Here is a 13,460-nt window from a genome sequence, read left to right as displayed (position 1 = left end):
TTCTTGTCCATGTTTGAGAAATTCTTTCATTTCCATGGCAACCATTCAGCTGTGCAAAACACCTGGGTGGTTCTAGCTCCACCTTCGAGATGCAGCTCCTCCTCTGAGCTGCGGTTCCCAACCTTTCAGGCTTCCGCCTCACAGAGCGGCCCTTCCCCTCTTGCCTCCTTCAGACTAGCCAGCAGCAATTAGCAAACACCTGGTGGAACTTATGATCTGCTGAGCTCATTATAGGAGCTACTTCTCAGTGCAACGTTGGTAAAAAATTTTGTGTAAGAGTTAATAGAGGAGCCATGATAACTTCCTGAATTAACGATTCATTAATGAATGATTAATTCATTAATGAAGGTGGAGTTTCAGAAAGAACTGGAGCTTCTTAAAAAGACAGAGGCCCAATTTTAAGGCGCTAAATTACGAAGTCAAATTTGTTTAAAAGTGTATTTGTGGATTTAAATTTGTTCTTTCTTTCTGTCTCATTTCTCCTCTAGGCTCACAGGACCGTCCGGTTACCTGACTGATGGCCCAGGAAACTATCAGTACAAAACCAAGTGCACCTGGCTTATCGAGGGACAGTAAGTACAGTTCAAACTCACTACCATTAGGCCAGCAGCCACAGCGCCTGAACAAAATACTCCTATCATTTGAACTTTTTTGTTTTGTTTTGCCACATTTTCAGGAAATGATACAGTTTTCAAACTGTTTTCAAAAAAAATATCTGCAAATGAGGCATGCCTTTGGATTGATTCTTGAGACTCAATTTTGGTTCTTTACATAAAACTACAATATGATACATTAAAGTAGGGAGCTGTAATATGAGAGCATGTGAAAGCTTAATGTGGCCTAAAAATAAAGTCTGATATTTTTTCGTATCAAATCTGTTTTTAATCAATTTTGTTTTTTGGATGAAAAAGAAATTGTAACCTTTTTTTTATGTGCTTTTTATTCCTAAATTTAAAGTCCGAGTAAATACCAGATGGCAGATGATTGTGACGATGGTATTTGGTGATTAAAAAAAAAATCCCAATTTTCAAAAAATGAAATAAGCATAAAAACAGAAAACTTCATTAATCTATAAAATCCATTTGTCGCACTCCTGTAGTATGAATATGTTTTTGAATTATAGTCATGCTAGCTGTGCTAATCACAAATATAGGATACTAAAGAGTGCTCTAAATGTCAAATATGTCACAATTTGTCTTAAAATAATAGTAAAACCATCAAAAATGTGCACTAGTGCAAACCTTTCCCAACTGGGTATCATGGGTGAAATCATAAGGTGTGTCTTCAGCAGAACGACTACTACTGAAAATGAAAAAATCTCACTGGAACTGGGTCAGATTCTTTAGAACACAGTTCGTAATTTGACATAATTCTACTTTTTATGGGGGGAAAAGAGACAATTTCAATGATTGATTTACCTTAGAGCAGTGGTCCCCAACCTTTTTAGTACCGCGGACCGGTTAAGACTTCGCAAATTTGCTGCGGACCAGGGGAGGGTGGGTGCGCGCTTCTGGAAAAGAAAACCGGGCGGGTCGAGGGTGAAGGAGACCGAAACCGATGCTGTTTGTGGGCTCAATGTTGCGCAAGAAGTGACCGACAGAGTCCGGTTAAAGGATTTTCAAAATAAAAGATCTTCCAGACTCAATACATAACACGGAAATATTTAATTATTTCTTGCGCTGCCCGGTACCAATTGGTCCACGGACCGGTACCGGTCCGCGGCCCGGGGGTTGGGGAGGGACCACTGCCTTAGAGTAAACCATTCAAGCTGCATTAAAGACTAAAACTAAAATGTTTTACTGTCCCTGCAATAGAGAGCACTATTTGTTTTCACAGATGGAAAACATTTCATAAATCACAAACTGTGTTTTCAAGAACATATCTTCGGGGTAGAACAGTTCTTTCCAATTCTCACCCATGTCAAGTGTTTTAGATTACATACTTAACCAAAGGTTGTCCAGAGATTCCCTGTTAAAAGTTAAACATTACTGAACAGCTAATCTTACAACATGAACACCATTTCCTCTGTTGATACTCGCTCCAAGGGAAAGAAGAAAATAACCACATATCACACCCGATATTGTCCTTGGAATCTTTACCAATATTGGCGCCTATTACTGCCATAGGTAAAATTATGCACCACACTGTGACTTTAATGCAACAACACGTATCCATTTGGAGTTGTCACAAAGCCCTGCTGTGTCCTTATGTGCCTGTGTTGATGCTCCTGCACTGCAGTCGTGCTGCTGCTGAATGAGAACTCTGATTTGCCTCTAACTTGCTAGCAGACAGACAATGCCAGCAGAAACTTAAAGTGAAACTGTCACCAAAACTTCCTGTAGTGCATGGCAGTTCTATAAACAACATTGAAGTGGTTCTGCTCTTTACAACATAACAATAAAACTCGCTATCAACATTTTTTTTAAATGTTTGATGTCACTTATGGTGTCAACTAATCCCTGCAGTGATCCATTTTTTTTTCTCTTCAGATACTGATATCTGAAGTTTAATATCCGCCGATACCAACTGAATACAGAAAAACAGCGCTAAATTGACTTAAAACGATTTTTTTAAACACTTACATACTGAATTATTTTTTGCTAACTCTGCACCAGAACAGCTTCAGAAGCTGTTGGTGTATTGACATGTTTTTCATGTCGAACATGAAACACAATTTTTAATTTGTTCAGTCAGTGCAGTTAGGAGTAGAACAGCCAATGGAAAATGACAAAAAGGAAACTGAAAATGACAAACACAATATGTTGGCTACCTTGTTCAAACATGCAAAAATAAACTGCAACAAACTTTCTGTCAAATGGTTCAGAAAGTGCAATTAGGAATTCTAAATTTTATGTAAAATAATAATAAAGTATGACATCACTGAAATCACAGTGCATAGGATTAGACTGAATAGATCTGTCCTTATGGATCGGGGACATAGGCACCGATACCTGATATATACATATTTTTTCAATATCAAGATGGATACAGATATTATCTGATCAGTTCATCTCCACTCCTCAACTTAATTTTACTTCCTTTGGTGTTTTTTTTATGACTTGATAAAGTAAAACTGAGTTCAGTCTTGCTACACTGCATTGATAGCACAATGTTAACCATGTGTACTTGTTTTTTTTAAAGTGCTAAATAAACAGACATGTTATAATATTGCATGATTTGTTCTGGTGAGCCGGTTCAGTTCTTTCTGCATAGTCTTTGTATCTTCTCCGTGTGTGTGTGTGTGTGTGGGTTTTCTCTGGATACTCCAGCTTCCTACAGATTAGGGACATTCTTTTTAGTTGCCCTTACTGAGTGTGAGCAGTGAGAGTGAGCATTCTTCTTCTCTGTCTCTGTTTTGCCCTATAATGGTTTGGCAAATTATCCAAGCTACGCCCTGCATCTCGCCGATGACTTGGTGAGAAAAGCACCAGCTCCCCCACAGCTATGGACACTTCCATGGGTGGATGATTGTTTTTCTCCAGTTTTACTTGTTTGGAGTCTTTTTTGGGTTACATAATCTCTTTGCAACGTGTGGAGTTGGGCTCTCTACTGCTCGGTTCCACTCTAAAGCCTGGGTGAAGTACAATCTGCTGCTGTCAAGTGGGGCTGAACGACATGGCTGAAAAACGTATCACAATATGAGTTTCATCGTATCATTCGATATTGATCATTATTGATTAGTTTTTATTTGTTTTAAATATATGAAATCCTGCCAAACTGGTGTTGGAAACAGGGTTTTTATGTTTTATTTTTAAGCAGCTATGAAGCACGCTGGCAAAACCTGAAACTGCTGTTGCGCAAGTTACTCAACAGGTTGTTGCTAGGTAGCCTAAGAGTGAGTGACTTAGCTGATGCCACCTACCTTGCTTAACTGTGACAAAAAGTTATTTGTATATGAATATGTATCAAAGTGGTTGGATTGTGACACGGATTTCTTTCATAATTCCATGATTCACATTTTTCAGCTATTGTTATTTTCAGTCCGGTTTGGCTTCCTCTGGTGCAAATTTACGACACACGTCGCACCAACAACATAAAAGTTGAATCAAATGCGATATGCCAATTCAGACTGCAGACATTTTGAAAACAATCGGATTAGTACCACGTATGGAAGTGTCTTAAATCAGATTTAAAAAAATATATATATATTTATTGTTGTTAAAGATCAGAATTTTTCACTGCAATTCAGACCGTAGTGACAAAGTGCCAGCTAAAGGTCGCATATGGACAAAAAAAAATTAGGATTTGGGTCGCTTTCGCCTGCTGTGTGAACGTAGCCTGTGATGAAGCTGAACAATCACATTTGGGTCAACAAAGTGCTGGATGTTAGCTGTACTGTTCTTCGGTAGTTATTAAGCCGGGTACCCGAAGGACACCTAATCTACGGACAATATCTGGTGGAAAAAACAGAATCTATCCAAATCGTCAGTCCTTCATAAAGATAGGAACAGTTTAAAACTCTTTTATACCTTTAAAGCCAATTCTTACCCCGTTAATTGAAATTATTTTTAAAATGAGCCTTTTTTCCTCTCCTGAAATCAGAACCTTTTGCTAGGAACAACAGCAAACTCATAAAAGTTGTGTGCAGAATCCGTCGCTCTGATCCGCCGAGGCTAGGGAGATAGTTTCCAGACACTGACGGATGAAAATTGGGAACAAAGTAACTGCAAGAAATCCAATACTGCCTATTGTTTTAGGTCAGCATAACAGCTTCCCAGAGGACGGATTGGACGGGCTAAGCTCACAAATCTTAGACAGCAGATTTATCAACACCAATAAATGTGTCAAGCACTAAAGAAACTCCCACTGATCAAAAGGGAATCCAAAAGATGAACATCATGATGTCTTGCTCTCCATTATGAGAATGAGAATCCATTCTGTATAGTCAGGACATGTCTTTTTTTCTTCTTCTTTGTTTAAATGCCCCACTGTGACACCATTCATTAGTAGCATGTAGTGTCTTAAGAAGTATTCACACCGCTTAAACTTTTCCACGATATTTAGTATACTGGAGGTGACACAGTGCATTGCACCAGGATTGGTTTTTCAAATTTATATTCATATTGGTGGCATATTTTCATACATCACACTGGATAAATAGTGATAGATTGTGTATGACATCCAGCAGCACATAGAAAATCCCAATAAGAAAGATTGAATTTCATTGTTGTGACATTCAATTCTCTTCAGATGTCACATGAATCTTAAAAGGAAGGTAGAAAGAGATGTATCGAATTGTACAGAATTGATGACTTTGCATCAATAACTTTAAACAGGCTGTCTGCGCTTCCTTAAAAAGGTCTTAAATTCATGCATCTAAAATGAAGTCCTGAAAATGTCTTCTTTTGTTTATTTTTTCCTTGCAGGACTTTTCTGTCAGGAAAAAGTTTGAGTTGCACACAGACATATTCTTAGTTTTCAACTCCTTGGCGTGACAAAAGCTCCCCGGAAAATGGTGGCGCTGCTAGTGCTGATTTAAAAACATGTGTTGCGACACAAACTCTGAAGTCGGACGTTTTAAACTCTGTGGTCAATCACCAGCCTTGCCTATTGAAGATTCTTTTTTTAAACAAAGCTACTAAGGAGGGAAAGACAGCTGAGAAGGGGGAACCAAATTAAAATGGAGAGCCACAGATGCAGCTGTGAGGACAAACAGGGAAAAAGATCAAAAGGAATTGTAATTAATGTCTCAAACTAAAGAAAAAATGTGACTAAATAGTTAAAATATGCTCAAAAATGGTTAATCTCACAAGCGGTACCAATTGTTCTTTAATAGTTTTCCATCCTTACAAAAAACATCAAGCTAGCTTGATATTTTTTGAGTTGCACACAGACAACTCAGACAACTTGATATTTTTTGCTGCGATACAGGGCATATATTTCATTCACAATGGTGTTAGAAAGACTTAAATTCAAGTTGATGAAACTTGCAGAACCCTTTTACCGTAAAAGGAATAACTTTGTACCACTGGACATGTTTTCCTTAAATTAAATGGCTTGCAGTGACGTGACCCATGAAGACATTTAGACCTGATTTGTGTGGTGTTGTTTTTTTTTTTTTTTTTGCTCTTACGCTCAAAGAGACTCTACTGGCTGCTGCTAATGTAGAAGAGGACATTTCTTTGTTGCGCCTCCTTAGCCTGTCCCCAGTTTGTGTGACTGGTCACAAGTCTTGCCCTGTAATGAAGGGGCTCGGGGGCTGTTGTCATGCCTAGTTTAAGTTTTCCTCTCAGAGAGGGGACAAATGAATCTCCACTTTACTTAAATGAATGGTCACATTTTTAGGACAAAAATGTGACCATTCATAACACACTTCGTACATCCTGTATTTCACCAAAGAAGCACAGAAGGGATCTTTGTTCTCTTGTGAGTGATTTCGTTTTGGGACGTTAAATAGATTTGCAGCTGAGACATATTTATATGAATCTCATGTTTTTTGTCAAAAGCCTCAGTAAGCAGGCTTGCTCTGCTGTCTGCTGCGGCTGGTGGTCAAATTTAGTGATGCAACAATCAAATGGCTATGATTGGCATGTGAAATGCCCCCCAAAAAACCCTACTTTTTTTCTGTTCACTGAATGCACCGGCACCGAAAAGCCCCACTATTGTCTGTAAAGTCGTGAACAAAATGGTTTGTTTTGAGTTGAATAAGAACTCTTAAAGGCTGGAGTTACAAAGATTCAAAACTCCTACCTACATCAAGGAATCTGCTCTATTTTTTATTTATTTATTTATTTATTTTGACACTAGCTGCGTTTCCGTTACAAATGTGCACAAAACTTTGTCAATGATATCGAAAAAACATAATTTTGCAATAGTGGTGTTTCCATTAAATAAGAAATGCAATTAAAATCACATGTGAATAAGTGTGTTCATGCGATAAGTCATTAAGAAACACGCCGCTCCACGATTCTCCAGCTACTTCCTGTCCTCGTCCTCTTCGTGGATTGAGCCAGTGACAACATCCGGTTGTTGATGATGTGGCTCATGTGATGGTATATACAGTATGTTTCCATTACTGTTTTGGTAAATATGTCGAAAAGAAATTTTGATAAAACGTATCAAAAACCCAAAACTCAAAATTGGCAGGTTTCCACTCAGCAAATAAAAAAAAATAAAAATAAAAAAGACAAATTGTGCAATTATGTGGTCATTGGAAACACAGCTATTGTTTGAAGCACTTAATTGTTGCATTTTGAAACAAAAATAAAGTATAGTAAATAGGAATCAATTGGTCAGACAACTGGGAATTGGCATAGAGCAGTAAAAGCCTGATTGGTGCAGTGAAATCCTCTTACGCATTGTGAAATGATCAGGCTTGCCGAATGTTCATTCAGGTTTCAGTTTTTAGTTCTAGTAAAGTAATCCTTGTACATTCCTCAAGCCTCTTTTCTTCTGTCCGGTTCCTAATATTGATTAGCATTTTGCTTTTCTAGATGGAAATCTAATCTCAACTTTTCAGATTCTAAGAGAGATACTCAGTAGCAGGAGTAGCTTAGCTCTGATTTGTTCTTTGGAGACTTTTGCTCATCATTTCTTTGGTTGAGGCGTTGCTGTTTGGATAATTATTCCCTCTAGTTTTGTATTGTTTTTACAACTGGGCGCCGCTGATGAGAGTCTCAAAAGCCTACATAACATGTGAATTATGACCCCCAAATCCTAGAGGACTTTAAAAGGAGGCTCCGTGGATGCAGAACAGGACCTAAAAGACAAAATCATTTGAAATTGACATGTTGGCATCTGTTTTTGAAAATGAAGATGAGTCTTCAGTCTCTGATGTGTGCTTCCTGGAGGATGCAGATTCTTACTTTAACTATGTGATTTCTATTGGTTGCTAACATTTCCTGCTATATGCTCTTTAGCAACAATAAAAGGAGACGCCGAGTGGTAACATGTTCAGAATTCCTCAAGTCAGGTCCAGATCAAATAGCCTCTAATAGTCTGATATGACCTTCTGTTGCTCCTTTTTGTAGCTGGGAAAAGTCAGGCATGTAATCACTAAAACTGCAGAAGTATGAAAAGTTTTGACTAAACAGTCGACATGTCTCCATGGAAAATAAAGCATGGAAGTCTTGTACGTTAATTTAACTACTTATCTATTTTGCTTTCTTGTTTTTAGATGCCAGAGTGGTACTACTGTTTTAAACCAATCTGTACTGTACGTTTAAGTTTCTATATTATTGCATCTGTATCTTACAGACGCTGCACTTCTGCTTTCAAAGACCTGTCCTTATGGGACAACAGAGTATTTTTTTAAAAATCCTATCCTATATTAAAGCCTCTTTTGAAGGGTTAGAATTGATTTAAGCACTTCACGCATTCGGAAAACTGAGTAATCTTTGCTCCGTCACAACTTCCACACTGAAGCATGTTGTTGGAGCATCCTGATAGCTTCGCTATGTGCGTTCGCTGAATGGAAAAAGATCAGACTTTTGAGTTTCTCACCTGTAGGCTCTAATAGTTGAACTATAAACATCCAGTCCCTTTTCTGGTATTTGAGCTTACATTAGTAACTCAGAGGTTTTAATTTTCCAGCCTTTTTTAAAAAGTATTTTTGCTCTTACTTATATACCCCAGTAAAGATTGAAATATGAAACATGTTTTGCTGCTATATTGAGTGGCCACCTTGGGAGTTTTATTGTTCCTTTCATTGTTTGAACTGGCAGCGCTCTCGTTGGAGGCCTGCTTCCTGTCCGTGTGTGTATGGATATAGCTTGTAAAATGTGTAATATAATTTTTCTTTTTTACGTGGGTGTTTTGTTAAGTACTTTTTATCACTTCAGGGTTTTTCCACTTTTAATGCTAGAGAACAGCAGCTGCAAAAATAGTTAACAGCAGTTTCAGAAACGGCCCGTTTGCAGAATCCATCACTTTTAAAGCTCTACTTGGACTTTTGGTCAGGAATAAATTTCTATTTAAAACAGAAATGTGTTTACATGAACTATGACGAAACCTTAATGTTTTAGTTTAAAGAGGAGATTATAATTAGCACACTGGTCTTTTTTAAATGTAAAACAAATCTCAAGTTCTTGCCACACATTTATGTAAAATGATACATTTTAAATCAGGAACACCTTCCACTTCCTCAGTGGTCACACAGATATAATAATAATAATAAAACTCTGTTCTCTTCTGCAGGCCAAACACCGTTCTGAGATTACGATTCAACCACTTTGCCACTGAATGCAGCTGGGACCATCTCTACGTTTACGACGGCGACTCCATTTACGCGCCGCTGCTCGCTGCTTTCAGGTTGGTACCAATCAGTGAGTTAGTAGATCCTTTCTTTATGCTGAAGTTAAATTTAACCCCTGAAGTTAAATTTAACTTCAGCATATAGATTTTCAGTTTGGGCTGTTGTGCTATCGGAACACAAAACAATCCTTCTTTGATAATAGGTCAGACAACTCTTATTTAGAAGTAGGAAAGTTGTCAAACACATTAACAAGTCCAATAAAAAAACTTTAGGAGTGCACCAAAAAATCAACCCAGATTTCCTTGCTCTGGATCATGGGCAATTGGTCGATACTTCCGTGAGAAACCAATCTTATCTACATCCACAAACACAACAGCCACCCCACTCTTGTCAACTTTGAAACTTTGTCATAATATATATCGACTTTTCACAGTAAAAAGTCGACATCGGCCAAAATCAGAATTGGTATGTCAGGCTTTTCAAAGATCTGTGATCGGCCAGAAAACTGCAATCAGTGCAGGCCTAAAAATTTCACTTAAGATATTTAGAAATTTGCCAACTTCTGTGGAACCCTTGATATGTTATAATAACAAAACTGAGGAATTACAAATTACTTTATACTATTTTGTACAAATGAACAAATAAAACAATTCCGTACATTAAACTGTAGTGTTCGAACTGGGGATTGGTTTCAACATAGGCTTACCATGTAAAGAAAGATTTGAGACGTAGCTATTTGTTTTTCGTTTTGTATTTTTCTTACAGTGGGCTGATTGTTCCGGAGCGATACGGGAATGAGACGGTTCCTGAGGTGGTGTCCCAGTCCGGCTACGCCCTGCTGCACTTCTTCAGTGATGCAGCCTACAACCTGACAGGCTTCAATATTTCATACAGGTGAGCTCTCCTCCACGGTTATCACAATTTATATATTGTTACATATGCATTTGACAAAAAAAATCCCTTTTGTTTTGACTTTTTATAGTACACTAGATTGATGATAAATGAATTATTATGTGGTGTCGTCTTATGATGAGTGCAGTTCAATAAGTTTGGGGTCTTAAACTTTGTTGGACTCTTTAATCTCATATTCTTGTATATGTAGTTTTTTGTCTTTGTGGGAGTTTTGGTCAGGCAAAGCTTTGCCATAGCGCAGTCCATCCTGTGACTAGGCTAGCTGCATAGCTATCAAGCTAGCTCACTGTGGCATTAAAAAGGTCTTAAAACATCTTAAATTTGTCATCCTAAAGTCTCATGAAAAAAGGATATTCATTTTTTCTGGTAATTTTTTTTTTTTTTAAAGAAAAGGTACATTTTGAAAAATGGGAAAAACAAATCCTTTAGACATCAAATTTGCCTTAGAAAATCCAAAAGACTTTCAAACCCCAAGCAGAACCACTGTCCGGTGTTAACATCTCCAAAGAGCCCAGCGGCTCCCCTCCCCAGGCTCTTCCCTACTTCATCAATACCGTTGCCATCGCGATGAGAGTCTGTGCTGGCGGAGAAACACACAGTCGGGATGAAGGCAGTGCGCCCCCGGGCAATCTTTGGTGTCTGGGAAAGGCGGAGTAGCCGGAACATCAAACCTTTAACCAAAACAAGGAACATGAAAGAATGATGGGAGGGAGACCCTTTGTGTCTTTCGCCTCGCTTCCAATTCCTGTTCAAGGAGAGAAATTAACATCTCACTGCCGTGTCCTGCTTTGATGGCTGAAAGCTTCAGTTTCGATCAAAATTTATGACACAACTTAGTTTTTTCCTTTGTGGAAAACATTCTTTCCTATCAGGAGGGTAAATTCTCCATAATTAAAAGAAGCCCAGACGGTTTTGAGTTCTTATGTTGTGTCTTGATATATAATTTTATGATTGCAAAATGTAACAGTTTGAGAATAACTTTTCTTAGTGGAAACATGGCAATTTTGAAAAAAGAAACATGTTTTTCAGTAAAGTTTTGGCACTAGAATGATGTGTTGTTGTTTTTTTGGGTCGCATCAAAATTGGCTTATATCACAAAACTGCAATGGAAACACTTTTCCATCACACTGGTCACATGATCAACAACCGGTTGTTGCCACTGGCACAAACCATGTGGAAGATGATGACAGGAAGTAGAGTGTCATGGTATAGCATGTTTTTTCTAATGACTTATTTAATGAAAAAACGTATTCACATGTGATTTTAAATAAGTTTCTCACTTAATGGAAACCATTATTATGTCTTTATCATTATGTTACTTGAACTACTCAAAGCAACAATATTATAATTTATCACAGTAACTTCTGGGACAATTTATTGTCCAGCAAAAGTTGTTATTTAACTAAGCCCTGTGTTCTATTCTAAGAATGAATGCATCTGTCATAAATGCGTTCGTCATTGTTTATGCTGACGCCTTGTTTCTGTCTTTCTCCCCGTGTGCGTCTCCATGGTAGGGTCAACACGTGTCCCAACAACTGCTCTGGCCGTGGCGAGTGCCGGGTGGGCAACTCCACCGCCTCCGTTTACTGCGAGTGTGAAGCCAACTGGAAGGGCGAAGCCTGCGACATCCCATACTGCCTGGATGACTGCGGTTACCCTGAAAGGGGCCGCTGCCAGGGAAAGAGCTGCATCTGCAAAGCCGGGTGGCAAGGTAGGCATTGCTTCTGCCGCTTCGCGTTCTGACATGAAACGTGACAAACCGCAGCGCTTCCCATGTCGGGTATTAAAGCACTCTGTTATCAGAAGTGAAACTGAATGGTGGTCAGAAGCTTCACCACGCAGAATTATTAATATGAGATGTTCACTGAAGCACAGTCTGCTGCTTTTTGGCGTTTATGATTCTCTTTCATACGGCCACAGAGTTGTTTTTAGTAGGGGGAAAAAGCCAAAAATTAGACTGGACAGCTTCACATGAAACAGAATCACTGTTTCATGTGGAGTGGTTGGATCACACTAAGAGCTGATAACCGTTCAGAAAAACTACAAACTTTTCTAACTAGCTTGATTCTGCTCAGTCTGTGTGTAAAAATGAGTTCAGTGTTTGACTTTTAGGGCTCACACTCACATTTTTAAAAAGGTGTTGCAGAAGCTGCCATGCAATTTGGTAACAAAAGAACAATAATAGTCAACAACAATAGGTATGGAAACAATTGACCCATTTGTTAATGACAAATGGGTCGCGGGACTCAAGCACTGCTGAATAGAAATTCTGGGCCGGACTAAATCCTGGAGCATCTCAGTTTTTAGATGCAGGCCGATATAGTTCGATACTATATGGATACCAATATCGGATCGGGACAACTCTTAACTTTAAGCCTACAAAACACCCCACACACCATCATCTCCCATTCAAACCATAATGTCTACTATGTGCACAGATAAAGCAAAAAGAGGGTAAATAAAAACGCAGCAGAGAGATTCCACCACCTGTCGAATAAATTATTATTCAATTTGTAATGGATCTGATGTAAGCTGACAAAAGGCTGTGAAATGACCCTTTAGCACATGACCGAATCTCAAGCCAACTTCCCCATTGTGCTGCTTCCTGGTTTGTGTCTAGTGCAAATAAATGAATGTTTTGTGATATGGAGTCTAGAATAATAAACTCCAACTACAGAAATCTGAAAAAGTGTTGAATTTTCAACCTGAAAAATGTGACGGTGCTAAACCTTCATACAACTCTAGAATAACTGTGTGTATAATAATAGCACTAAGATATAATAATGTTTTATTTAATCTCTCCAGCACCATTATTTCAGCTCTGCGACTAAAGTTGGTGCTTCTGCTATTATCGAAGCTTTTGTTGCCCTGAACATCCACCTGCTCTACTCAGAATGACTTCAACTTTTTGCCGAATCTGCTGCTGCTGTTTGTTTTTTTTCTCGGTGACATTATTGTGTCCCTGAACCCGAACCATCTGGCCCTTCCAGCTGCTTTGTTAGCTGCTCTAACGGCTCCGCGGCGCTGCTCTGCACGAACAGACACCGCCGCTCAATTTAACTGCACTTATATCAACAGCTCTGCGTGCTTATTATCTCATTACCAAAAGCTGAGGGAGGTTAGCAACAGACAGGCCCTTTCTTTAGCCTTTATTACCTTTGTCATGGGGGGGCTTTTCACGGCGGAACTGCAGCCTCTCCTGCTTTTTTTTTTTTTTTTTTTTTACTGCCTTCTTCAGAGTCATCTCATTTTCTACGCCAACAAGTGCAAACGTGGGCAGATGTCTGTGAAGTCGAGCGGGCCTCGCGGCTGATCTTTTTGCTGCGGAAAGCGACGGCAGTTTGAAGGACCAGAC

At 38.8% G+C, this 13,460-nt stretch overlaps 1 protein-coding gene across 4 annotated transcripts in view; it reads left to right on the top strand.

Annotated features, from left to right (window-relative positions):
• atrn (attractin) overlaps positions 1–13,460 on the top strand; it is a 148,329-nt gene that overhangs the window by 10,966 nt on the left and 123,903 nt on the right. For all 4 annotated transcript variants that reach the window (XM_023352309.1, XM_023352312.1, XM_023352311.1 and 1 more), the window contains exons 2-5: positions 489–572; positions 9,136–9,249; positions 9,959–10,087; positions 11,620–11,816. In XM_023352309.1, the coding sequence (XP_023208077.1) occupies positions 489–572; positions 9,136–9,249; positions 9,959–10,087; positions 11,620–11,816 (524 nt within the window). The remainder of the gene's footprint in view (positions 1–488; positions 573–9,135; positions 9,250–9,958; positions 10,088–11,619; positions 11,817–13,460) is intronic.

The sequence above is a fragment of the Xiphophorus maculatus genome, chromosome 19 (genome assembly GCF_002775205.1).
Source record: "Xiphophorus maculatus strain JP 163 A chromosome 19, X_maculatus-5.0-male, whole genome shotgun sequence".
Lineage (NCBI taxonomy): Eukaryota > Metazoa > Chordata > Actinopteri > Cyprinodontiformes > Poeciliidae > Xiphophorus > Xiphophorus maculatus.
The sequence above is the reverse complement of the archived record's forward strand: the minus strand, read 5'-3'. Positions and strand labels throughout refer to the sequence as shown.